The sequence below is a fragment of the Petaurus breviceps genome, unplaced genomic scaffold (genome assembly GCF_028583685.1).
Source record: "Petaurus breviceps papuanus isolate PSGF00001 unplaced genomic scaffold, PetGlider_PUasm1.0 90397, whole genome shotgun sequence".
In the NCBI taxonomy this organism is placed as follows: Eukaryota; Metazoa; Chordata; class Mammalia; order Diprotodontia; family Petauridae; genus Petaurus; species Petaurus breviceps.
This window is the reverse complement of record NW_027187239.1, coordinates 228800-254255: the sequence shown is the minus strand read 5'-3', so window position 1 is coordinate 254255 and position 25456 is coordinate 228800. Positions and strand designations below refer to the sequence as shown.

Genomic DNA, 25456 nt, shown 5'->3' with positions numbered 1-25456 from the left:
CATGGGCAGGAAGAGGCAAGAGAAATGGGCTTGGAGTCAGGGAACTGATGCCCAAAGAAGAGCTGATTTGAGCTGGAAGGGACCCCATCAAACCACAGTCTTGCAAAGGAGGGAATTGAGGCCCGGAGCAGAGACTTGCCCATGGTCACAGTGTCTGAGGTGGCCATCACCACCCCTGGATCTGGGTCCAGGTCTCAGCTCCACCAAATTACTCAGCCTTATGACTGAGCAAGTCACTTGGCCTGAATTTCCTCATCTAAAATAAGGCTAAAAACACTTTCTCTCCTTCCCTTTGGGGTTATTTTGAGGAACTAAGGATAAATAATTAAGTTCGCATGCCTTGTAATCATGTAATGCTCCACACACATGAGCTGTCAGGGCACTAGGACTGTGGAATGAGAGTTGGAAGGGCGCCCCCGCCCAGGACGTCTGCTCTGACCTCCTCATAGCCCCAGACAGCTGAGCTGGTAGGCTTCCTATGTGCCAAGAATGTAGGAGTGTTGGGATTTGAACCCAGGGCCACGAACTACAAACCCAGCACCAATATTAACCCCTGGAGGCTAGACAGGGTGGTACAGTAGAGTCAGGAAGATCTGAGTTCAAATCCCAACTTGGACACTTCCTAGCTTCGTGACCCTGGGTGAGGGGCCCCTGTCAATCCCTACCATGTCACATTTGCAGGAGAAGTGACAGGAAAATCAGGAGGAGGGAGTGGGAGACATTGGCCCTCAGCCCCATTTCCATTTCCTCATTGGTGAAAGAAGGGAGTTGGATCTAATGGCCTCTGAAGTTCCTTCCAGGCCTAGATCAGTAATCCTATGAATCCTGTGATTAATAATATTTTCAAATATTTCAATATTTTCAATAATAATTTCTATAATTACATTGATCAGGGAAGGGGGAACACTCCCTCCATTGGTGCAGATAGCGGCCCCTCTCTATATAGGCAATTGTCTTTAAGGACTCCGGGAGCCCCCTCCCCACACATGCGCGTGGCCTTCAGGGATGTAGGGTCACCTCCACCATGGGATGAGGCCTCAGAGAAGGCCTTGGTGGTGGGCCAGGGAGGGGAGAGTATTACTGTCCTTGATGGTGTCATGCTAATAATAAGAGGATGGATGGACAGTAGGTGGACAGCTGTGAGCACCAGTGCCTGCTGTGACACACACGAGTGTGTGAAGAGAAAGGGGCTCTTACCTTGGGGTCTACAGATCCCCCAGTGCCTCTGGGAGCTGGGATGGAAAGGCAAAATCACCTTTATTCTTGTAAACCTCTTTTTCTTCAATTAAGAAAAGAAAAGGGGGGCAGCTAGGTGGCACAGTAAATACAGCACCGGCCCTGGAGTCAGGAGGAACTGAGTTCAAATTTGGCCTCAGACACTTGAAACACTGTGTGACCTTGGGTAAGTCACTTAACCCCAATCACTTTGCCTTCCCCCCTCCAAAAAAAGACCTTATGAGGTGTCTGTAGGGTTCCCCGGGCTGTCAGAGAAAGGGTCCGTAGGCACAAGGGACCTGCACCCCCCAAAATATACACAAATACATATGTATGTATATACATGTACACACACAAATATATTAAAAGCAGTTCATAATTAGTGCTTGGGTGGCAGAGGGGAAGACAAGCCGGAGAGGTGCCTGGCCCTCATCAAGGCTAGGGTACAGTGACTCCAGCTGTCTCCCTCTGCAGAGCTGGGGGGCAGAGGCAGAGGCAAGATAAGAGGGTGTCTACCAGTCAAAAGGAGGCACTTTGTGGAAGCGCCTGCCCCACCCTTAGAGCCCAGCTAAGGCCAGGACTGAGCCGCTGTCAGTCAGCAAGTATTTATAAGGCAATGTCCTAGTGTGAGCAGAGCCTTGGTCTGGGGCACTGCTTGGGGCGGGGGTGGAAGACAGAAGGGAGTTTATGGGCTTGTTTATTTTCTTCTCTCTGCAGAGATTAGAGCAGGAGCTGGCACCATGTCTCTGGGTCATGCCAAGGTTCCAAGTGCACCCTGACTCTGGAGAACAGTGAGTGTGTGTGTGAGTGTGTATGTGAGTGTGTGTGTGAGTGTGAGTGTGTGTGTGTGCATGTGAGTGTGTGTATGTGAGTGTGTATATGTGAGTGACTGTGTATGTGAGTGAGTGTGTATATGTGAGTGACTGTGTATGTGAGTGTGTGTGTGTGAATGTGTGTGAGTGTGTATGTGAGTGTGTATGCGAGTGTGAGTGTGTGACAGTGTGTGTGCACGTGTATGTGAGTATATGTATGTGTGCATGCATATGTATGTGAGTGTGTGTATGTATGTGTGTGTGCATGTGAGTATGTTTGTGTGTATGTATGTGTGAGTGTGTAAGTGTTTGTGTGTGTATGTGTGTGAGTGTGTGTGCATATGTGTGTATGAATTTTGTGAGAATGTGAATGTGTGTATATGTATGTGTGTGCATGTGTACACATGTGTGTATATGTATGAGTGTGATTGTGTGTGAGTGTGAATTGTGTGCTCAAGCACTCGAGTGTGTACACGCCACTCTCTGGCTCTCTTTGTCTCGGTCTCCCTAGGGAAGAAGAATTCAAGAGGGAGGAATCTCACCAAAGGACCGTGTGGCAGAGGCCACTGGACTTCAGAGGAAGGGAAGGAAGTGGTGCCGCTAAAGAGGGGGCCCCGCATCGGGAGTCAGACACCCTGACTTTGGGCTGGAATCTCAGCTTTGCTATTTACTGCTTGTGCAGCCTTGGACAAGTGAATTCTGTTTCCAGGCCTCAGTTTCCTCACTTGTAAAACAAGAGGTATGGTCACCCTTAGAGGGAGTCACTCAAAGCCTGGTTAGGGCTGTAGGAGTCTGGGCTTTCAGGCTGCCCTTCCTCCCAGCTTAGGATGGCAGCATGGATTTATTACAGGGTCATAGATTCAGGGGTCACCTTATCCAACCCCCTTGTTTTACAGATGAAGAAACTGAGTCCTTGAAGAAACAAGGGGGAAATGTCATAAAGTTAGTTAATGGCACAGCCAGGATTCAAACCCAGACCCTCTGAGGACAAAGCCAGTGGTCTCCCAGAGCCCCATTGGCCCTCCAATCAGAGAGGGCCTGGGACAGGAGCTAGCAGTGAACCAGAACAAAGTCTTGTTCTCTTCCTCCCTTATTGTCTCTGCTTCCTCTGTGGAGGGGTCACTACCCACACCTGGAATTTGAAATGCACACACTTCACGTCTCAGGTGCTGAGAGGAGGGCCTTTGGCAGCCTCTGTAAGCACCCATGGCTTAGAGCTCACTCCTCCTTCTGTCCAGTTGGGTGTGGTTCAGAGTATGGGAGAACAGACTTACCCAAAGGGCAGAGGGGGTGGAGGCTCAGCCAGGCCCAGGTGTCTTCAGGCACCAAAGGGTGGGGAGCCTGAGAAAGGACAGAGTTTAGTCCATCTCCCCCCACCCCCACCCCATTCTGGGGAAAATTCTTCTCTTTCCCTGTACTCTCCTCTGCCAGAGGTGGTCGAATCATGGATGTTTTGATTCAGAAGGGTCAGGGAAAAGCACATAGAACATCAGAGCTGAGTGACATTTAGAACAGAGCACAGGTGTCGGAGCTTGAAGGCCAGAACTGGGAGGGACCTTAAATCCTTGGTTCAACTCTTCAATTTACAGAGGGAAACGAAGTTATGATACCAAGGGTAGGCTCACATTTAAGGTGTGATGGTAGTGAGGGACTCATGTAGCTCACAACTCCTACAGCTTCAGGCTTGGAAGTCTTTTCTGTCTTTGTAGAGTCTTCACAAAAAGCTCTCCTTAGCTGTCTCATCTCTGCCAGGTATGGTGCTCAACCAGGTCCCAAGGTCTTTTCCTCTCTGCAGATGCTGCCTTAGGGAGTGAAGGTGATCCCATGGGTCTGTGCTGTAGCTCATGAACCTCCACCGGCATGTTTCCCTTAACAATTTGCCAGTAGACTCAATTATGGCAGCAAAGGCATTTATTGTAACAATAAAATAAAATGATAGTTATAAAGCACCTCCCCTGTAAACTGCTCTCTCAGTTACATGATATGCTCCCTAGGGGAAGAGTGGGTTCAAATTTAAGGTATGATGGTAGTGAGGGACTCATGTAGCTCACAACTCATACAACTTCAGGCCTGGAAGTCTTTTCTGTCTTTGTAGAGTCTTCACAAAAAGCTCTCCTTAGCTGTCTCGTCTCTGCCGGGTATGGTGCTCAACCAGGTCCCAGGGTCTTTTCCTCTCTGCAGGCTGACTATCCATTGCCAGGGCTAGTTCTCCCTCGATTCCAGCTGTCTTCTCTGGGTCCCATTCCTTGAAGCAGCTTCCTCCCTCAAGTGATTGCCTTTCTGTAACTAGGTCTGTCTAGAGTATGTGGTTTTGCTCCCAGTTATGCCTTGAACCCTCTAACTGCCAAACATTGAGCATCTCTTGGGCAGGGCAAGTCATTGCTTGACACCATGGCCAGTGTAGGGTGAGGAGCAAAGAGGTCACCTCTTCTCCCCTTCAGGAGTCTTTTCCACAGGATACTTCTGAGCTGTGGCCCCCCACCCCCAACTCCCCAGGCCTTAGCTACTGGAAGCACACAGAGATATGGCTAATATGTTTGCTCAGCCAATCTCTTGTTCCCTTCTTACTCAATCAGAAATTTGTTCATATTTTGCCAAGGGATCACCAGGTTTTAACACATTGACACTTCATTACCTCTTCCAGCCACTCTTTTCCTGCATCAATATCAACTGAGTTGGGAGGGGAGGCTGTGATTCCATGACATCAAACGTCCAAACACAAATGCATGAAACATGGTTAATAAACCAGCCAGACTCGAGTTCCTAATGCAAGGAGGCTGCTTTGGCCTCATAGAAATCACTGAGACTTAGTGAGGTACATCTAATAATAGCAAAGCCCTGTACCTATGTCGTCTGGTTTGAGCCTCATAACAACTCTGTGAGGTGGATGCTACTGTTATACCCATTTTTCAGATGAGGAAACTGAGGATGAGAAAGGCCCAAATTCACACAGCTAGTAATTATCTGAGGTCAGATTTGAACTCAGGTATTTCCAACTCCAAGCTCATGCATGCCCTTACCACTGTACCAACTAGCTGCCTCTGTCTCTGAAAGGGTATATATACTCCTTGTAGAGAATATACCTTGGCTCACTATCCAAGAACCCTGCACATGTCCCTCAGGGTACTCTGAGGGATCTGTGGCGTGTGTCTTCTCTGACGAGAAGCTTGAACCTCTACCAGCTATGCTCTCCCAACCACTTTTGATGTTAGGGCCCAGTGCCTAGCAGCCCAGATTCATTTAACTACTGAACAATGGTCAGATTTTACAATGGAATGTTTACTTTGAAGATATAGCAAGAACTGAAAACATTTCCTCCAATACCTTAGGTGGGAAGGGATATCCTCTCTTATCCTACCTCAGTCTCTGGGGAGGGTATCTCAATTTCTCCATAGCAAGCTTCCGGCCATATTCACATCCAAAGGCAGAGCCATTGCTGTTGGACGAATCCTTGTCTCAGCTAGCACTGGGTAAGCCAAAGGTCATTCCCTACTCCTCAGGACATCACTTCTTCACTGCCTGAATTCTGGCCCCCTGAGATGCTAAGGCCCTCTCCAGACCTTCCAAACTCCCAAGGTCCTAGACTCCACTCCCTTCAGCAGTAGCTATAAGCCAAGGTGTTTTCTGACCTGCCTTAATGATCATTTAATTCTTCAAAAGATGGAGGAACCCACAAGGGGGGCGGGGAGGGAGGGCTGAATCACATAAGTAAGGAATGATGTCCTTGAAAGAAGGCACCACTTCATACTAGAATTTGTAGAAGAAGGGGAGGCTAGGTGGAATAGAGCACCAGACCTGGAGTCAGGAGGACCTGAGTTCAAATCCTGCCTCAGACACTTGAACATAATTGCTAGCCCTGTGACCTTGGGCAAGTCACTTAACCCCAATTGCCCTCCAAAAAGCAAAAAAAAAAAAAAAAGAACTCCACCTAGCACAAGCATCAAGGACATGCCTAGGCCTGAGATAACCAGAATCCCCTCAGCCCTTCTGAATGTTCCTGGTTGGCCTGAAAATCAGCCTAAGGACAAGAGCAGGAACACTAGGGAAAGTCTTTCTTCAGGGTCCTGGGCCTGGCTCCTAGATCCCACCTTCCACATTGTTACCTTTATTGTGCACACCTACCAGCGACAAAATTCCTGCTCTTTGTATAGTGTTACTGTCAGTAACAAGCCACCCTGATCTCCCTCCTTATGTATCTCTCTCAAATTTCCTCTCATTAGATTTAGCTGGATTTTCTATCCTGTTGAGATCTTTGGAGATTCTGACATTGCCAAGGCAGCACCAACATGGAATTCCTTTTGGATATTCTCCAGATGCTTGTGTTCCAGATGACATTATGCTGATTGTCACACCACAGGGCCTCGGAAATGAGACCCAACCTCATTCACAAGAGTTTGGTCTCATGATCCACTCAGGAAAAATTAAGTGGGTGAAGAATGGTTATGATTCAAACTATGATGTAGTTCAGGTCAAATGAGACAATGTGTGGAAAACATTTTGCAAACCGTAAAACATTATTTAAATGCTATTATTATCACCAAGGAGATCATATTTCTAAAGCTATAATATTATTTCTATCATATTTGTAAGGCTACAATAAATTTCTATGCTATTATCAAATGATACATTTGTAAAGCACTTAGCATAATGCCTGATGCATGGTAAATGTTTAAAAATGCTTGTTCCCCGGGCAGAGGCAAGATGGCAGAGTAGAAGCACAAACTTGGCAATCACTTGCAATCAATCGCTCCAATCACTTCCAATACATGTTTTAAAAAATAACTCTAAACAAATGTTGGAGCTACAGAATCCACAAAGTGACAGAGAGAAACAAATCTCCCACTGAAGGCAGCCTGGCAGAGGTACAGGAAGGGTCTATCGCACCAGGCTGGGAGCCAAGCACAGTCCCTTGGGAGCCCGCAGTTCTGGCCCCAGGGCATGCCAACCAGCGGTAGCCAAAGCAGACTTCAGGAGAGTGAATCACCAGCAACTGTGGCCATTTCCAGACTTCTCAACCCATAAACACCAAAGACAAAGTCAAAGGTCAGTGTGGAACTCTGTTGGAATAGGGGGGATGGAAGAGCGCGAGTCCAGCCCCTGCCCCCAAGGTGAGAAGTGGCAGAGGCATGGCAGCTGCACTACTTGGCTACCTCAAGAGCTCCTAGCCTACAGATTGTAGGAGGACCAAGCAGCCATTCAGAGGGTAATCACTCTTGCTTTAACATGCTTGGATCTGGATCACAGTCTTGTGTGGTGGTCCTGCAGTGTGTGGCCAGTGATCCAGAGCTTGTGGAGGCTGTAGAAAGGGCACCCAACTAATAGCTTCAGCAGCTGCAAAAACTCCAGCGATTTGGAACAAAGCTCTCTCCATTCTGGAAGCAGAGTTCCACCATGGCAAAGGGCTCAAAAGCCAAGTAATTGGCTGGCAAGATGAGCAAGCAGAGGAAGCACAATCAGACCATAGAATCCTTTTGGGGGGACAAAAAGGATCAAGGCATGGAGCGGGAGGAAGACATCAAAGTCAGAACTCCTGCATCAAAAGCCTCCAAGAAAAATACGAATTGGTTACAGGACATGGAGGAGCTCAAGAAGAATTTTGAAAATCAAGTAAGAGAAGGAAAGGAAAAATTGGGAAGAGAAATGAGAATGATGCAAGCAAATTATGAAAAGCAAGTCAACAGCCTCCTAAAGGACACCCAAAAATACACTGAAGAAAATAATACCTTAAAAAATAAACTAAGTCAAACGGCAAAAGAATCCCAAAAAGCCAATGAAGAGAAGAATGCCTTAAAAAGTCAAATTTGCCATATGGAGAAAGAATTTCAAAAACTCACTGAAGAGAATAACTCCTTCAAAATTATATTGGAACAATTGGAAGCTAATGACTTTATGAGAAATCAAAATACTATAAAACAGATCCAAACAAATGAAAAAATAGAAGGCAATGTGAAATATCTCACTGGAAAAACTACTGACTTGGAAAAATAGATCCAGGAGAGATAATTTAAGAATTATTGGACTACTTGAAAGCCATGATTAAAAAAAAAAAGCCTTGACACCATCTTTCAAGAAATTATCAAGCAAAATTGCCCTTATATTCTAGAACCAGAGGGCAAAATGGAAATTGAAAGAATTCCCCAATCGCCTCTTGAAAAAGATCCCAAAAAGAAAACTCCTAGGAATATTATAGCCAAATTCCAGAGTTCCCACATCAAGGAGAAAATACTGCAAGCAGTCAGGAAGAAACCATTTGAATATTGTGGAAACACAATCAGGATAACACAAGACCTAGCAACTTCTACATTAAGGGATGGAAGGGCTTGGAATATGATATTCCAAAGGTCAAAGGAGCTAGGATTAAAACCAAGAATCACCTACCCAGCAAAACTGAGTATAATGCTACAGGGGAAAATATGAACATTCAATGAAATAGAGGATTTTCAAGCATTCTTGATGAAAAAACCAGAGCTGAACAGAAATTGACTTTCAACCATAAGAAGCAAGAGAAGCATGAGAAGGTAAACAGGAAAAAGAAATCATAAGGAACTTATTAAAGTTGAACTATTTACATTCCGACATAGAAAAAATGATCATTGTAACTCATGAGACTTTTCTCAGTATAAGAATAGTTGAAGGGAATATATGTGTGTGTGTGTGTATATACATATATGTGTATGTATACATACATATATGTGTATGTATAGGAGGGTGTGTGTATAAATATATATGTGAGTGTGGGCATATATATGTTCATGTATACATAGACAGAGGGCACAGTATGAGTTGAATATGAAGGGATGATATCTAAAAAATAAAATTAAGAGGTGAGAGAGGAATTTATTGGGAGGAGGAGAAAGGGAGAGATAGATTAGGGTAAATTATCTCAAATAAAAGAGGCAAGAGAAAATTGTTGCAATGGAGGGGAAGAGCAGAAAGGTGAAAGGGAATGGGATAATCTTATTCTCATTGAATTTGGCTTAAGGAGGGAATACCATACACACTCAATTGGGTATCTTATTCTACAGGAAAATAGGGGGTAGGGGATAAGGCAGGGGATGGTAGAAGGGAGGGCAGATTAGGGGAGAGGGTAGTTAGAAGCAAACATTTCTGAAAATGGATAGGGTCAAAGGAGAAAATAGAATAAGTGGGGGTGGGATAGGATGGAGGGATAGTCTTCCACAATATAACTACTATGGAAATGATTTGAGTAACCACACATGTACAACCTATATTGAATTGCTTATCTTCTCAGTGGGAGCAGGTAAGGAGGGAAGAAAGGAAAAAATCTGGTACTCAAAGTTTTAAAAACAAATGTTTAAAAAATTGATTTTTTACATGCAACTGGCAAATAATATATACAGGCACTGGAGTACAGAAATCCATCTTGTCCTACTAGAAAGTTACGGGGGTGGGGGAGGATATGAGAGAACAGATTGGGGGAACGTGTACTCAGTAGGCTTGCTATTTTGGGGTGGGGGCAGGGGAAAGATGGGGAGAAAAAATTGTAATTCAAAATCTTGAGGAAATTAATGTTGAAAACTAAAAATAAATAAATAACATTTAAAAAAATAATAAAAATGCTTGTTCTCCACATACCCTTTACTATTGTTGTTATTGTTGCTAGTTGGATGGACAGCCCAAGGGATTCCTCCATCAATGCACAGACCTCAGACAGACACAACTAATGGCCACTGAGTTGGGCTCATTGTTCAGCAGGAAGAGGATGGATCAGAACACTCCCCACACTCCCCAGCTTGTCCCTGAAATAAAAGTTGGTGTTCTTAGCTTTGAAATTCCTTCAGTGATGCTGTGTGGCTACGAGGCATCTCTGAAGAATTAGAGGTGATGTTCACCCAAAGGGCAGGAGGAGCCTGTTCTACATAGAAGTAGGTGCAACCCATTACAAAGAAAAGTTCAAGAAAATTGACAGAAAGCAGTTGTCGGAGACGCTCCATTGGAAAGGGAGATGGTTCAGTCCCATGATGAGAGAAAGCAGTAACCAATGAACAGCCCATGTGCTCCATTGCTATCTTGAATCTTTTTCAGTCATGTCTGATTCTTGGTGACTCCGTTTGGGGTTTTCTTGGCAAAGATCCTGGAGTGGTTTGCCATTTTCTTCTCCAGCACATTTTACAGATGAGGAAACTGAGGCAAGCAGGGTTAAATGACTTGCCCAGGGTCACACAGCTAGTGAATATCTGAGGTTGGATTTGAACTCAGGTGTTGCTGACTCTAGGCCCACTGCTCTATCCACTGAGCCAACTAGAGCTTAGGCTTCAGCTTTTTCAGATGAAAAGAATTTGAGTCTTCCCTGGCAAGGGAGAGGCTTATTAGCCATTGTATCCCAGCATATGTTAGTAGAATTGAGCTCAGTGAACACTTCTGCTAGAGACCAATAGAGATAGCCCAACAAAGACAACACAACATACAAGCATTTATTAATGCTTACTAGGCCCTATACAAAGTGTTGTAGCTACAAAGAAGGGAAAATAAATATAATGTGTGTGTGTGCATACAGTCCTTGCTCTCAAGGAGCTCACAATTCAATAGGGGAGACAGAGGTAAAAATAACTAGAGGCATAGAAAGAGGGCATGAAGGTAAAGATGAAGGAAATCTCAAAGGGGAAGGCCTTGGCAGTTAGGGGGACCAGGAAAGGCCTCTTACAGAAGGTGGGATTTGAGTTGAATCTTAGAGGAAAGTAAGAGGTAAAGGAGAGGAGGGAGAGCATTCCAGGCAGAGAAGACAGTCAGCGAAAAGTCTGCAGATAGAATGTCATGTGCAAGGAATAGCAAGGAGGCTGAGCATCTAGATCACCAAAGAGGTAGAGAGGAGTGAAGTGTCAGAAAACCAGAGGTAAGGCCAGGTAACAAGAGCTTTAAATGCCAAACAGGGACTTAATTTTTTTTTCAGAGATTTTCCTCAGCTGAGAGGGAAACAGGAAGATGCTCCCTGGGAACTTGGAGGAGAAATAAGAAGGTTTGGAACAGCTATCTTGGATAATAGCACAGGGAGGAGTAGAATGATTGCCTTGCCACAGTGAGGACCCAGGTGAGATCATATAACATAAATCTGAAGTGGACCCCGTCAATATGGCTTTGTGATTTTTACCAGCACTGTGAAGAGGAGTGATGGAGGCAGATGGTGGGAATAATCTGGGGTTGGCATTTGGTGAGATGTGATTGTCAATTGGATGGGGAAACAATAGAAGATGGTGTAGGGTCTGGCTAGCTCACTAATGGGTCAGGATAAGGAGAGAAGGAGAATGTAGTCAGTGTATGACCTTGTAAAGACTTGAGGGTCAGAGGGATTGGAGGTCATGGTGAAGATGAAGAAGAGGGTTAAGGGTCATAAGGTCATAAGAGGGAAAGATGGAATGATAAGATTATGATCAGATAAAGGAATGTCAAGCAAAGAGCTGATATCACTCAATGCTACAGGGCCTCTATGGTGTAGGAAGGGAGAATTTCTCTGGTCACAAATATCCCTAAGTGGAAACTCTATGTGTCTACTTGGACCATATGTGTTGCCTGTTTCTTTCTGTAGGTATGCACTTCGCCCCAATGGTAGAGAACCTATATGAAGTGAACCTATTACTTAATTGGCTGCAACATCCACATCCTTTCCAGTTGAGTTAGTAAAAGTATACACATCTATAAAGTCTTGAGAGTTATGAGTTTGAATAAGTACAGGTCACAGGGTGCTTTGAAACTGGGGTAGCTACAAATATAAAGTCACACACTTGGGTTCAAACAATCAATTTCACAAGTATGTAATGGAGGACATAAGAAGAGGCATCTGTACAGAGATGGGGGCATTGTAGACTACAAGCTCAATGTGAATCAGCAATGCAATATGGCAGCCAGAAAAACTAATGTGAGTTTAGGTTTCATAAATAATAATTCAATCTATAGATATGAGATAAAGTAAGTAATTTACAAGTCTTTCAGTTATATAAATGCTAGGTATTATTATTGTTATAGTCTTTAGGTTTTACAAAGCACTTTACATATGTTATTTCATTTTATTCTCACAACACTGGGAAAGAGGTGCTATTATTACCTTTTCCATTTTACAGATGTGGAGACTGACCCAATAGAGGTTAAGTGACTCATAACAGCCTAAGTGTCTGAGTTAAGATTGGAACTCAGCCCTTCCTGACTCGAGGCCCAGTGCTCTATCCACAGAGAGGAACTAGGGAGGGGATGGTCTCTGTAATCTGTCCTGGTTAGACCAAATTGAGAGGACCAGGTTCTGTTCCAGATGTTAAAATGTAAGTAGGGCATTGGACACGTTTAGAGGAAAGCAACCAGGATAGGGAAGTACTCCTTAATTGTTCCATACAGAGATCAATGGAAGGAACTTGACACATTTAGCCTGGAGAAAAGGAGATTTGGGGGGAGGTGGGGGTGTAACATTCACACATTCAAAGGGCTGCACGCTCTGAACTCTCTGCAAGTCTTTGAAATCCAGGTCCCCCCAGGGTCCCTGAAGCAGGTCCTATTATCCATCTGAGGACTAGCCCAGCTAGCTTCAGAAAAGCTCGTTGGGCAGCTAGGTGACTCTGTGGATAGAGGGCCTGGCCGGAACCAGGAAGATTCCTCTTTATAAGTTCAAATCTGACTTCAGACCCTTTACTAGCTGGGTGACCCTGGACAAGTCACTTAACCTTATTTGCCTCAGTTCCTCATCTGCAAAAAAAGCTGAAGAAGGAAATCATAAACTATCTCTACTGAGAAAACTGCAAATGGGGTCACGAAGAGTTAGACACACCTGAGGAACAAGTGCATGAGAGTTTAGGGGTCACAGTAACTCATGCCTTACTCTACCAGGCCATGAACATGGGTTCTATATCAATGGAGGGAGGGGCCCCCATTAGATGAAATTAGAAATTGTGAAATGTCAAATGGTTGGCATTCCTCATCACAGCCCTGAGTCATCAAGAGACCGTTCGCTGGCTATCCAAGCAGCAGCAGCAGTAATGGCGGCAGCAGCGGCAGTGTGACACCATAGGATGGTTGGTGGACTGCACATCTGGGTTTTCTGGGGACCAGCCTAGCTAAGTGCAGGGAGCCTCATTACTGCAAGAGAGTGAATGTTTTGGTCATAACTCATGACTGATGAGGGGCAGGTTCTGGGAACCCCCTTGAACTCTGATTAAATCGTCCCATTTGATGAGGCATTTGTATGAGGCCACAAGCCTTACATTGTGGCTGGGCCCAGACCTCTGCTACTAGCCTAGCCCTCCATTGTCCATCTACTTCCCACCCTTGAACTAGCCTAGCCCACCACTGTCTGTGGTCTCCAGGTAGCCTCCAGCAACTTCCCACCTTAGATCACTCATTGACCTCATTAACTCCTCCTGAAGACCCTCCCCAAACTCCTTCTCTAGACCACCCCTAGATTCCTCCCACAACTTCCCATAAATGGGGTATATAAGACCCCATCTCACACCATATATGGTGTGAGAGCACCATAGAATTTTCTAGCACAGACTTACTCTGTGTCCACAAGTGAACTTTTAATCAACTTTGCTTTTCTTTGGCTGAGAAAAGACTTGAGTCGAATTCATTCAGCAGGACCCAGCGTGTTGGTATTTTGGGGTCTCGAGCACCCCTACCCTTAACCTCTTCAATGACGACATGTAAAATGACAGAGGGGTTGCAATCTGCATCAATGGACCTGTGGGAAAACCCACTATAAGGAAGTTACAATTGTGAAATAATGATGTAATAAAAATAATGTCCTCTTTTGTAGCAATCTTTGAGATAAGCAGAAAATACTTTTAGGAATCTTCACTACCTTGTAGAAATGCCAGACATACCCCTAAAAGTCTGGTAAGCTTAAACCCCTTTCCCTTCCTTCGCCAGAGAAAGAGAGATTCCCTGAATAAGACTTGAACCCTCCTTTTCCTGCATCCTCCTTGCCCCACTGCAGCAGTGAGGTTCTCTGATACAATCTGTGATTCCCCAGACCAAAACTCCCTATAGAATGTAAGCTCCTTGAGGACAGGGACTATATTTGTGTCACTGCTTCTTGGCACACTGTAGGCATCTAATCAATGCTTGCTAAAAAAAAAACTAAGTGAAGCACCTCTGACAACTACATCTGAATTCAGAAACCCAACTGGATCATTTATCCAAATTCAGGACTCTGAGCCCCCACCGATGTATCTTTTTGTCAGATGGTGCCAGATGATACATAAATCCAAAGCAACCACACAGAATCATAGGATCATAGTTGAAAGGGACTTCAAAAGCTATAGAGTCCAAATGCTCCATAAAGTTTTACTTTACAATCAAGGAAACTGAAGTCAACAGGAAAAAAGCTTGTTGCTTGACTAGATGACTGGAGTCCCTTTTCCTCCTAAAGCCTTTGTTCTCAGGTTTAGGACTAGATCAGGGAGGATGATAGGGATGGGCTTGGCCTTGATAACAGGCATAGGACAAATGGGGCCCCTCCTACTAATAAAAAAGAGAGATAACAGCTCACTTTTCCCAGACTTGAGAAAGTGAATGCTGTTATTCTCCCCATTTTACCGATGAGAAGGCTTAGACTCAGAGGAGCTAAATGGTTTGACCAGGTTCACACAACTAGTCTCAGAGGCAGGATTTTAATCTAGGCCTTTGTGCCTCCAAAGATTCGCTCCAAACCACATAATATACCAGATACTTCCACAATCATTAGCTTTCATTGACTACCTTTGCTGGACAAGGTAAAGGAGAATGTGAGACCAGTTGGGGCAGGCACAGTTTTTGCCTTTGCTCAGTGCCTGGTTATACAGTAGGCACTTAATCAATGCTTTTTTGAGTTGACTTGACTCTCAGCTCTTTGAGGCTTTATCTAGCCCTAGCTCTTCATTTTATTGTTGGGGAAAGAGCCCATAAAGGGATAGGGCTTTGTTCAAGGTCACAAAGAAAACCAATGGGAGATGTGGCCGCCTGACTCCCCACTACCCTGTGGGCAGCCCGTGGCATTTTCTGTGTCTCAGAAGGAGATAATGGCAAAGTGCCAAAGCAAAAGCATAGAACAATGTTGTCACTACCTTGTTAGGCTTAATATGTCTTTTTTAGAAACCACACCCTACATTAACATAAGTTCAGAACTGTTCATCTTCCTACTTTTTCTTCTTTATATATTGACGTTTGTTGAGCTCACAATAGAAGATGAAGACACATTCCAAATCCATCCCACGGTGGAACAGAGGAAAAGAACTTGGGAGATAGCTCATTAAGGCTCCAAGCCAACCTAAGAAAGGCGAGACTGGTCCCTCCTTTTAAAGATGAGTAATCTGTGGGCCAGATAAGGAGCTGGTAAAGGTCACGGTGCTGGTAAGCAGACTCAGGATTGGAACCCAGTTGTCTCTTGGTTTAAGAAGCCAGTGTTCTTTCTCCTGTACCTTTCCTACTGAGGGACCTAAGCAGACCTCCGATTTTCTGCCTGAGAGATCTGGAGGATTCTCTGGGCCCTGGTTCAATTCTCAGCCCAATCTTTCATCCAAGGGTAGATCAAGAGGATAAAGTTTCTTTGATTCTCACTCTGCAAGAAACTCCTCAATCTTTACCAATAAATCCTTCCTTTATTAAATAGAGATTTTGTTACATTTCATCTTAAAAAAGGAAACTAGAAGTGAGTCAGCAAGAGGTCTGTGTCCAGAACAGCCCCAGATCACCAGGGCCAGGTGGGGAGAGGAAGGTCCCTTGGGGGAAAGGGTCCTTCAGAGGACCACCAGACTATAGCCGCTCCCTCCCTCCAGGGACTCACAACAGGACTCCCCCACCCTAATGCTGCCTGCTCACCCATCCCCAAAGGGGAGGGTAGTCTCTCCCACCCACAGGCTGGTGTCAGGGACATGGGGCAGGCTACTCCTAGCCCTTCCGTATCTGAGGAAGCACCCATTATGCTAGAGAAAACGAGTTCTTGGCCGGTGGGTCCTGGGGAAAGGCACTCCAGAGGCAGGAAATGGGCCTCCCTCCCCCCACCCTGCCTCCTCCTGGGTTGACCAGGCCTCCTGAACATACTGAGACAGGTGGGAATCCTCTGAGCTCAAGTATATGGGCCCAACCGCCTCTAGTGGGGTGTGGGGGTGGAGTAGGGAATTACAGGAATGGAGATTGTACTGACCCTGGGAGATTATACAGGAAATGAATTTCATCTTCTGAACAGGTGGCCACCCTGCTTCATGGCTGGGGGTGGGGGGCAGGGTTTGAGGCTAGGAGGTTCAGGGTACCGATCCCATGGCACAGTCCAAGGGTGTGGCCCCGGATGGAGGCAGGGCCGGCCTTTTAGGGAAATTTCAGTCCAATAATTTGCCAAGTGGTCCTGACCCTGGGGGCATCTGTTCTAGCCAACCTCTTCTGGCCCTCACAGCAAACCTCTCACTAGACTGTCCCCCAAGCCTTTCTCAGTCCCTGATGGGAGCCAAGCCCCTTTAAATGTCTCAGTAAGTGTCCTATGTAAAGGTAAAACATTGGAGCCAGGTTATGGGAAAGGCCTTCCTCCCTTGTCCTCACCCCCACCCTACAGCTCACACTCTCATCTCAGCTTGTCTGACAAGCTTGCCTAGTGGTCTATCTGTATTCGAAGCTTGGAATGATTGTCATTCAGGAAACAACAGAGACCAGGATGGCATTCCCACTTAGGACATGTCTCCCCGACAGCCAGGAAAGAGAAGAGCTTTCTTGGGGGGGAAGGGGTGCTTATTAACTCTTGACTGGCAAGTCTTTCTGGCTGAGATCTGGGCTGCCCCTAAAGCCCTATAAAGGTGGGATAGAGAGGTCACGAGGTCCATTAATGGGGAGAGGGGACACAAGACCACCCTCTTATCTTAAAGGAAGAATCACTCCCATCACTGGTGGGGAAAGGAGGCAGCCTTCCAAACACCACTCACCCCAGGCGCTGGGTGTCTTCTGCCCCAGATTTCCACATGTCGTCCCTTGCCCAGGCCTGAGCCTGGGGAGCAGCTCAAGGCCAGTCCTGACACAAGGGATCCTGGGAGAGGTCAAGGGGATGGTGGGGGTGGGATGAGGGGTGAGTTCCACATGTGAACCTGGGGGGAAAGACCACAGTCTTCCTTCCCTCCCAGGCTGAGCTCCCCAATGAAATGTTTGGAGAAATTTCCCCAAGGGACAGATAAGAGTTTGGGGTTAACAGGGCCAGGAAGCCATCTGGGCTCTAGACCAGGCAAGTGCTTCCCTGGCTGAAACAACAGGAAGACACCACAAGGGGGCGCTGCTGCCCACCGGTCAGTAGACAAGGATGCTACTTGTCAGTGCTGGTCATTGCCCAAAGTCATTATGGTGTATGCAGGGTTGGGGCGGGGGAGAGGGGTGATGCTCACGTGACAGGGGCCTTGATGTCCCGCTTTGGAGTGGGGAGGGGGTAGGCCAGGGCATTTTCCTGAGCTCAAACACAAGGCTCCCTCTATGACTTTTTCCTTTGGTGGGAGAAGGCTGGCGGTGGAGGGGGGGGTGGGGTGGACGCCTCCTCTCTCTGGAAGACCAGAGACGCCCTCCACCCCCGCATCTCCCCATGGGCCCCGAAAGCCTGCAGGCTTCGTTCTTGTTGATCAGATTTTTTTTTCTTCTTTTGGAAAATTCACTGCATCAGCTGAAGGAAGCAGCAGGTGGCCCGTAACTGGCTCCTCCGAGCCTGAGCCTTGGAGCCCAAGATCCAGCCTGAAGGGATCTGCTCCTCTCTGTGTCCCCTCCTCCCCCTGCAGGGTTTTCTCCAGGGTCTCCTTGCTGGTGGCAGTCCCCTGTGGTAAAACCTTCAGAGGACAGAGACCCATCCATCATGTCCTTCTGCCTCCATCAGAGCAGCCCCCAGCCCAGCGGCCCTCTCCCACAACTGCGGGTCCATCTGTCTCCCTGGAGCTGTGACATCAGTCTTGGCACTAGACTTCATTCGGGTAGAAGCCCAGCTTGGCCAGGGACATCTCCTTCCGGAGCCTCATGATCTCCCAGAAGATCAGCTCCACTAGAAGACAGAGAGTCTGAGTGAGGCTTTGCCTAGGAGAGCCCAAAGCACCCCAATTCTGCCCCTCCCCCCCCAGTCCCCTAAAAACATCTCTTCTGCCATGATGCTCAGAAGAGATGTGTAGGAGTCTGTCCTATCCCCAGTGTACAGATGAGGAAACTGAGACTGAGAAGGGGAAGTGACTGACCCAGGGGCTCTCTGAAAAGCTAGAGAACATTAGGGCCATTTGACCAGTGACACAATGCAGAGCAACACTGGGCTAGGACTGGGCTCAGAGACCCGCCCACCTCCCTTATAGATGGGGAAACTGTGGCCCAGAGAGATTAAGATCCAGTTCAAGTTGGGAGGCACCCTGCTTCCACAGAACAAGCCCTGGCTCTGCAGTCAGACAGCCTGGGTTCGAATCCTGCCTGTGGGGTTTCCAATCGGTGTGAGCACCTCCCAGGTCTTCCACTTCTAGAGGGAGGATTCCATCAGAAGTAGGATTCAAACCCTGATCTTCTCTTAGACTGCACCTGGCCACTGTGATCTCCGAACATTCACAGCAAACTCTGAATGAGATTACTCTTCTGCTTACATCTCACACCTCCCCAGGGGTAGGATCTAAGCTCTTTGGGGGCAAAAGACTGCTTGGGCGTCATGGATTAGCCCTTTGGGTATTATGGGTTTCATGGTATCCCTAGCACTAAGCCCAGGACCTGGCATAGGTAGTTGTGTGTGTCCAGACCCATGATTTCACTGTTGTAAGGAATGCCTGGTGTGGAAAGCCCCTCCTCCCATGCAGACTGGCGCCTTGACTGAATTTTACTGTCCTTAGAGGCTATAACCCTGAAATGATCACCTAGATGGCCTATGTGTCCAAGGTGAGGTGTGAACCTAATTCTGCTTGATATCAAGGTTGGCCTTTTATTCATTTAACTGTCCACTAAATGTTAGGTCACTTGACCTGATTCTCTACCTTGCACTTAGTAACCACTTAACAAATGTTTGCTGATGTTATTTGGGCCTCACTTTCCAATCCATAAAATGGGGGACCTGGACCAGATGGTTTCTCCGAGGTCCTGTCTGTTCTATTTGATGCTATGATTTAAAATCATTTTTTATTTTTATATCCCCAGAACCTTTCTCACTAATTTATCCATAGCAAGCCCTTTCTAAATGCTACAACTGAATTCTAGCCTCCTGCAGCAGCCAGTTTTGAGTGCCTACTGTGTGGGCCACCAAAATATCTACCATGGTCCCTTGGCATCTTATCTAGAGAGCTCCCCATCAAGCTGGAGAGAACAGCATCACCAGAACTACTTAGCACTCAGGGCTCTGCTGTGGGACTTACAGAACCAGGCAGAACTTGAGCTGGGCCCTGAAGGATGCCTGGAAAGACCAGTAAGAGGCGGAAGGCCCTCCAGGAGAAGGGGGAAGCATGAAGAAAGGCCTAGAGATGGGAATCAGTACAGCCCTGCTCAGAGAATGAGGAATCTGGGTAGACTGGGGGGCCAGGAGGCTTTATATGTGGGAGGAGAGTGAGTTTGGAGACCCCGAGTGGGAGTGGGACAAGATGATGAAATCTGGGTATTAACAATGATTAATGATGGCAACATTTCTGTATCACTTTAGAGTCTGAAAGCCCTTTTCATCTGTCATGTCATTTAACCCCCATAACCATCATTAAAATGAGTCCTATTTCTTATCTCCATTTTTTAAAACCCAGCTTGTGCTTTCCTTTGCAGAGGGAGCACCCCAAAAGGACCTTCTCCTACCAATGCAGACGGGTTCCTTCTTTGCTACTTCTGACTTTACAGAAGTTTTCCTGAGAAATGAAGGGACATGCCTGGGGTCACCCAGACAGGACAGGTCAGAGGCAGGACTCTGAAGCTGGCTCTTGCTGTCTCTCTATCCCCATCTTAACAGATGAGAAAACTGAGGCTCAAAGAGGTTAGTGATTGGCCCAGCTTCACAGAGCTAGGATGAGTCAGAGGCAGGGTTTAAATTCAGGTCCTCCTCACTTTTCTTTATGCAATACTTATCAGATTGCCCTGGCATTGTTTTATTTGTACAAATCTCATCTCCAAAACTTGACTGTCAACCAGAGGAGGGCAGGGTCTGTACCTCGTACATTTCTGTCTCCCAGTCAGTCTGACACAGAGCTGAGCTCAAAGGCCAACTGACAGAAGCCAAGTTAGGGATCCTAGAAAGCCCCACTCATTTCCCTTAGCCTCAGTTTCCTCCAACAAGTTGGATGAGGTGCTGTCCAAGGTCTCTCCTTGCCGGAGTTATTCTAATGCCCATAAGCAAGGTTTCTGGGTTGGGTCTTGGTACAATGCTCCAGCAAGCTCCCACCTGCTTCCCGGGCCTTGGTGTCCTGTCTCCCGGTAATAAGAATGTAAATTTTAAAGATCTTCCCTGCCCCTAGGCTAATGTGCACCTGAAGCCTTGGGTGGGGGAGGCTTGTTTTTCAGTAGATACTTCTTGATTGGCCAGTGAGTCAATAAGGTTGTTACATTCTCTGAGCCAGGAGGAGGCTATATAAGCCCTGATGTGTAGCTTTGTTTTGGGACTCACTTTGAGAAGTGTTCTGTGATTTGATCTGAATTCTGGGAAGCCGTTGTTGAGAGTACCCCGGCTTTGAAAAACCCAGAATGTGGAAACCCAGATGTTGACTGGGTATGGATGTAATGGTTGGACAGTTTGGAAATCTGTCTACTTGATGTTTCTGTCTTGATAATTATGCCTGTATACTTTGAGGTTCTAAACGATATATGTCTGACTGATTAAAGTAAGCTTGTTAACCCATTTTGAGTTGCTTTCCTTTAACAAAGCAGATCCAAGAACCTGTGGTAGCTGCAAACCCTGAGGACGCTTGAGGTGCTTGCCGCTACACTCCCAAATGGAAAGTCTCTCTCTCCAGACTCCTGCCGAGTCCTTCCCACAGTAACAGAGAATATGGTCAGCATGTGACCTCCTGCCAGGAGTGCTCTTCCCCCTTCTCCTTCCCTCCTCACAGAATCCTTCAAAGCACGGCTCGGCCACCCTGTCCTACCACAGGCCTTGTCTGATCACCAGAGAAATGCTCTCCTTCTTGAAATGACTTTGTATCCGTGTCATAACCCTGTGCCTTCATCGATGTTTCAACCTTTCCTGAGACAAAACCACGGCGGGAAGAGGTGGTTGGCTTGGTTTGGGAGTGGGAGCTCCTAGCACCAAGGACAGTGCCCGGTATGAAAGAAGGATTTGCACAGCCTGGATCCCCATCATTGGGGGTGACTCCCACTTAAGAAGTGCCTTCCACGAGGGCAGGCGAGCACCTGCCCAGGGTCCAAGTCAGTGTAAATAGCAGAACCCAAGCCTTCACGACTGTTTACTCTTCCCCCCTGCCTTCACAGAGCAGGCACTGAATTAGCCAGCAGTACCGAACAGTAGCACTGAGGTTTGCTAAATTCAGCTGAACCTCCCAGGGAGGCAGGCGATGTAAATGTCATTATTCCTATTTTATGGGTAAGCAACCTGAGGGATGGAGAAGCTGCATTTATCAGGAATCAGAAGCCAGGTAGGTAACCTCAGGCAAGTCACTTGGGGGCAGGATAATGCAGTAGAAAGAGCACCGGGTTTAGATTCAGTGACTCTGGCTTCAGATCCTGACCCTTCTACTGGCTCCCTGAATGAGACTTTCTCTGGGCCTCAGTGTCCTCATCTGCATGGGACTGGATGGTGATGACAGCACCTACTATGTTCCAGGCACTATGCTAAGCACTTTACAGATATAATCTCATTGGATGGAGAATTTAGATTATCTCTGGGACTCAGTTTCCTCATCTGTAAAATAAAAGCACTGCCTGTTCCCTAAACTGGGAAGGTGGGAGAAGAAAGATGGAAGAATTGGCTGGAACCAAGGGCAGGACATGCAGGCTCAGCCTGCCTGTACCGGCCGCCAGAGGGCGACCATGTCCACTCGCCAACCAGCCCCGCCTCTTACCGTCCTGCCGCACCAGGCCCTGCTGGATGTAGCGAATGTAGGTGAAGAAGTTACAGACTGCCGTGATCTGTGGGGAGACAGGAGGGGAAGGGGATGGATGAGAGAGGCTGGGGCCCCTGGGGACCCCATGGCCTCCAGGTTCCCCTCCAGTCTGCTGTCCTGTGACCCCAGGACCCTTGTTCTGAGCAATAAAGACAATGCAGCTGCCATGTGTATACAGACCTGGGCTGGCTCCCCTCCATATGCCAGGCCATATAGCCAGAGGCAGGCACTCCCAATGCCCACAATCCCACTGACCCACAGTGAAACAGCCAGAGGCAGGCACCAGCTGCCTAGGGTCCCACTGATACACAGTAATAAATATAGCTACCAAGATTTGGGACAAGGAGGCAGGAAAAGTGGCCTTCAGGCCTGGCTATGACACTAACTTGTTTCATGACCCTGGACGAGAGTCTCTCAGGGCCTCAATGTCCCCACCTGTGAAATCTAGGTGGAGTCTACTATCGGATCTAGCTCAGACCTTTGGTGTTCTGTTCTAAAGCCCCCTCCCAGCTCAGACAGCCTCGTTCTGGGCCCAGCACCCCAAGCCAGGGCTAGAACAGCAGCCAACCTGAGGGAGAGACCAGGGGCCAGGGAGCCAGAGGACTTACCCTGGCCCTGCAGGATGGAGAGATGTAGTAATAATTCTCAGAATCTCCTAGCCTGATGCGGTGTCGGCACGTCCGAGACAAGCCACTGAGAGCACACTTCCTGGGGGAGACAAGGCAGGGAGACTTCAGGGAGGGGTCAACTGGAAGAGAAGAAAAATGGGGGTGGGGCAGGAGAGGGAACAAGAGAATGGGGTGCAGGAGAGGGAGAGGAAAGGCTGGCAGAGAGGAGCTCTGGCAAGGACAGCGGTCCATGGAAATCGATCAGCTAAGGCTTTGTCAATTCTAGCCCCTGAAGACTGGACAACTGGCTGACAGACTGGGGAAAAGAGGGGGTGGGTGGCCAGACATCAGAAGAGAGAATGTTAGCTTTTACTAGGATGAGTGAGAGCAGCAGAGACCTGTGCCCTCATCTGGGCCTCTGACTCCTCTGCTCCCCCATTCTTTAGCTGGGAAACGCCCACCCACATATATAGGTACACAGGCAGCAAGAGGAAGCCAGGCTCTGAATGCTGTGAATCCAGGCAAGGCCCCAGAAAACACCACCCCCAACTGCCTCCTCTTAGCCCAAGGTCTCCTCCTAGATAGACACAGAGACAGACACACACACACACACACACACACACACACACACACACACACACAAAAAGATGCAGAGTCTCCCCTCTCACCCAGGCTAGAGGTTCACTCAGGCCCTACCTTACTGTGATTGATCACTGTAAGACCTTTGATCTCATTTATCTCCAACCTGGTCTGGCCTTCCCTCCCCAGGCAGCCTGGTGCTCTTCTGCTTCCAGGGCCTCCCCATGTTGGTGCATACACCCCACTGACCACAACCCTGACCTGCAGAGCTCAAGCAATGCTCCCACTTCAGCCTCTCCTGTAGCAAGGATTTCAGGAGTGCCCTCCCCTTCCTCTACCTCTAATGGAATTGGGGGGGGGGGCTTGCAAGGGCTCCCTTCTTCAAAAATCATTCCTAGTAATCCCCGCTCCCTCAAATATCTCATGGTAACTTTCCCTGTGTTCCAGGGCCACCCTAAGCTCTTTTCTTCTCTATAGATTCCAAGCTTCTTGAGGGCAGCCACCCTTCCCCAAGTCCTGGCTCTCTTTATTGTTGACTGTCTAGAGAAGTGCCTCATTTTTTGGTAATCCTTCTGCCCAGAAGACCGGCCATCATTCTGGCAGCTGGCCAGGGTTGTTTGTGCTCCCGTTCCTTGCCCCCCGAGGACAGTCAAATCCTGCCTCCGACACTTACTAGTTCTGTGAACCTGGGCAACACCCTTCAACTCTCTAGGCCTCAGTCTCCTATTCCATACAATGAGGGAGTTGGATTGAATGGCCCTTGAGGTCCCTTCCTGCTCAAATTCATGATCCTATGAATGCACGTTCGTGCGCGCATGCGCGCGCACACACACACACGCACACACCTCTCCAAGTCCCAAAGATAAAATTCGTATTTTCCTGGCTTTAAAAGAAAGCAAATGTTAACTTTGTTAATGTGAATTTTGCAGAAGGAACAGTCTTTAAATAGCCACAATTGCATGCTGAGAGGTCAGCATGGTTTAATAACAAAGGCCTCTGAACTAGGGAGTTGGGAGAAACCCAGGTTCCAATCCTCTCCAGCTCCCTCCTCGCCTCTACCGCCAGCCTTTGAGACTTAGCTCATGGGACACCCCATACATTGGCCCTACTGGTGCCCCCCCCAAATCATCTTGTTATTTATAGATATTCAATACTGACTTATCTGTGTACATCATACATTGGACTCCACTCTCCACTCTCTTTGCCTTTGCATTGGCTGTTCCTTACACCAAGAACACCCTCCCTCCTTCCTTCCATCTCTTAAGATCCCTAGTGTGCCACAGGGTTTATAACTCAAGCCTGATCCCTCCCTGCCTCACACACTGCTAGGGCCTTTCCCCCAAAATCACCTCATATCAATTTTATCTCTATAGAGATATATACATACTCCATCTCCCTTAGCAAAATTAGAATTCCTCAAGGGCCTCTCAGTTGTGACTCCTATCCATATATCCCTAGAGCCTGGTACCTGGGATTTTGGGGGTGTTTATTGATGCCTCTTTGTTAAAGTAAAATGTATGCTCCTTGAAGGCAGGGTCTCTCTTGCCATTGTATTCCTAGTGCCTGGTATGTAGTAGGCATTTAATAAATGCTTGGTACATGAAAGCATCTGCCCCAGACCAGTGGTTCTGCTTTGAACCTCAAACCTTCTGGCCCCAACAAGCCCCAGCTGGGTTAGTAAAGTGTTAAGGGGATTTAGTTTTGGGCAGCTCAGCATCACTTACGTCATGATCTGGGCCTGGAAGCCACTGTGGGAGAGAGAGAGAAAGGGAGAAAAAGGACACTGAGTCATGGCTGGGAGACTGGCAGGGGCATGAGTGGCAGGGGCATTGGTGGCAGAGGGTGAGAGTAGGACTGGGGGAGGGGCTGGAAGCCAGCAGGGCTGCTAACTGGGGCCTGACCGTGAGGGAGGCAGGAGAAGCTAGAACTGTGGGGCTCTCACTCCCCTACTCTGGGCCCCAGGGGCACCCACTGACTAGATGAAGACCCAATTCCCTTTTGGCTCGAAATCAAGGCTCTCAGGAGCTCAGGCCCCTTCTACTTCTAGCTTTCTGTGCGTAACAGAGACCCTGCGCCCAGAAGCAGCAGCTGTTAAGAAATGGGAAATTCCTGAAAAACAGGAAGGTCTGTGTTTCCGGGAGCCACTGACTCAAAGCCTCGGAGAAGGGTAGTTCCTAGAGCTGAAACCCCACATGTGCGTGCACACACACACACACACACACACACACACACACACACACACACACACACACAC

At 47.4% G+C, this 25456-nt stretch overlaps 2 protein-coding genes and 1 long non-coding RNA gene across 3 annotated transcripts in view; 1 reads left to right on the top strand and 2 right to left on the bottom strand.

Annotated features, from left to right (window-relative positions):
• TMEM258 (transmembrane protein 258) overlaps window positions 1–25456 on the bottom strand; it is a 428372-nt gene that overhangs the window by 180610 nt on the left and 222306 nt on the right. The window lies entirely within an intron of this gene.
• On the top strand, window positions 1591–10062 carry LOC138177359 (uncharacterized). The gene is made up of 3 exons (XR_011172485.1): window positions 1591–2006; window positions 2539–2766; window positions 6248–10062. It is a non-coding gene; the product is annotated as an uncharacterized lncRNA (long non-coding RNA).
• RAB3IL1 (RAB3A interacting protein like 1) overlaps window positions 15583–25456 on the bottom strand; it is a 47800-nt gene continuing 37926 nt past the window's right edge. Inside the window, 4 exon segments of the mRNA XM_069108518.1 lie at window positions 15583–18003; window positions 21974–22040; window positions 22624–22723; window positions 24927–24950. Of these exon segments, the coding sequence (XP_068964619.1) occupies window positions 17921–18003; window positions 21974–22040; window positions 22624–22723; window positions 24927–24950 (274 nt within the window). The 3' untranslated portion in view covers window positions 15583–17920.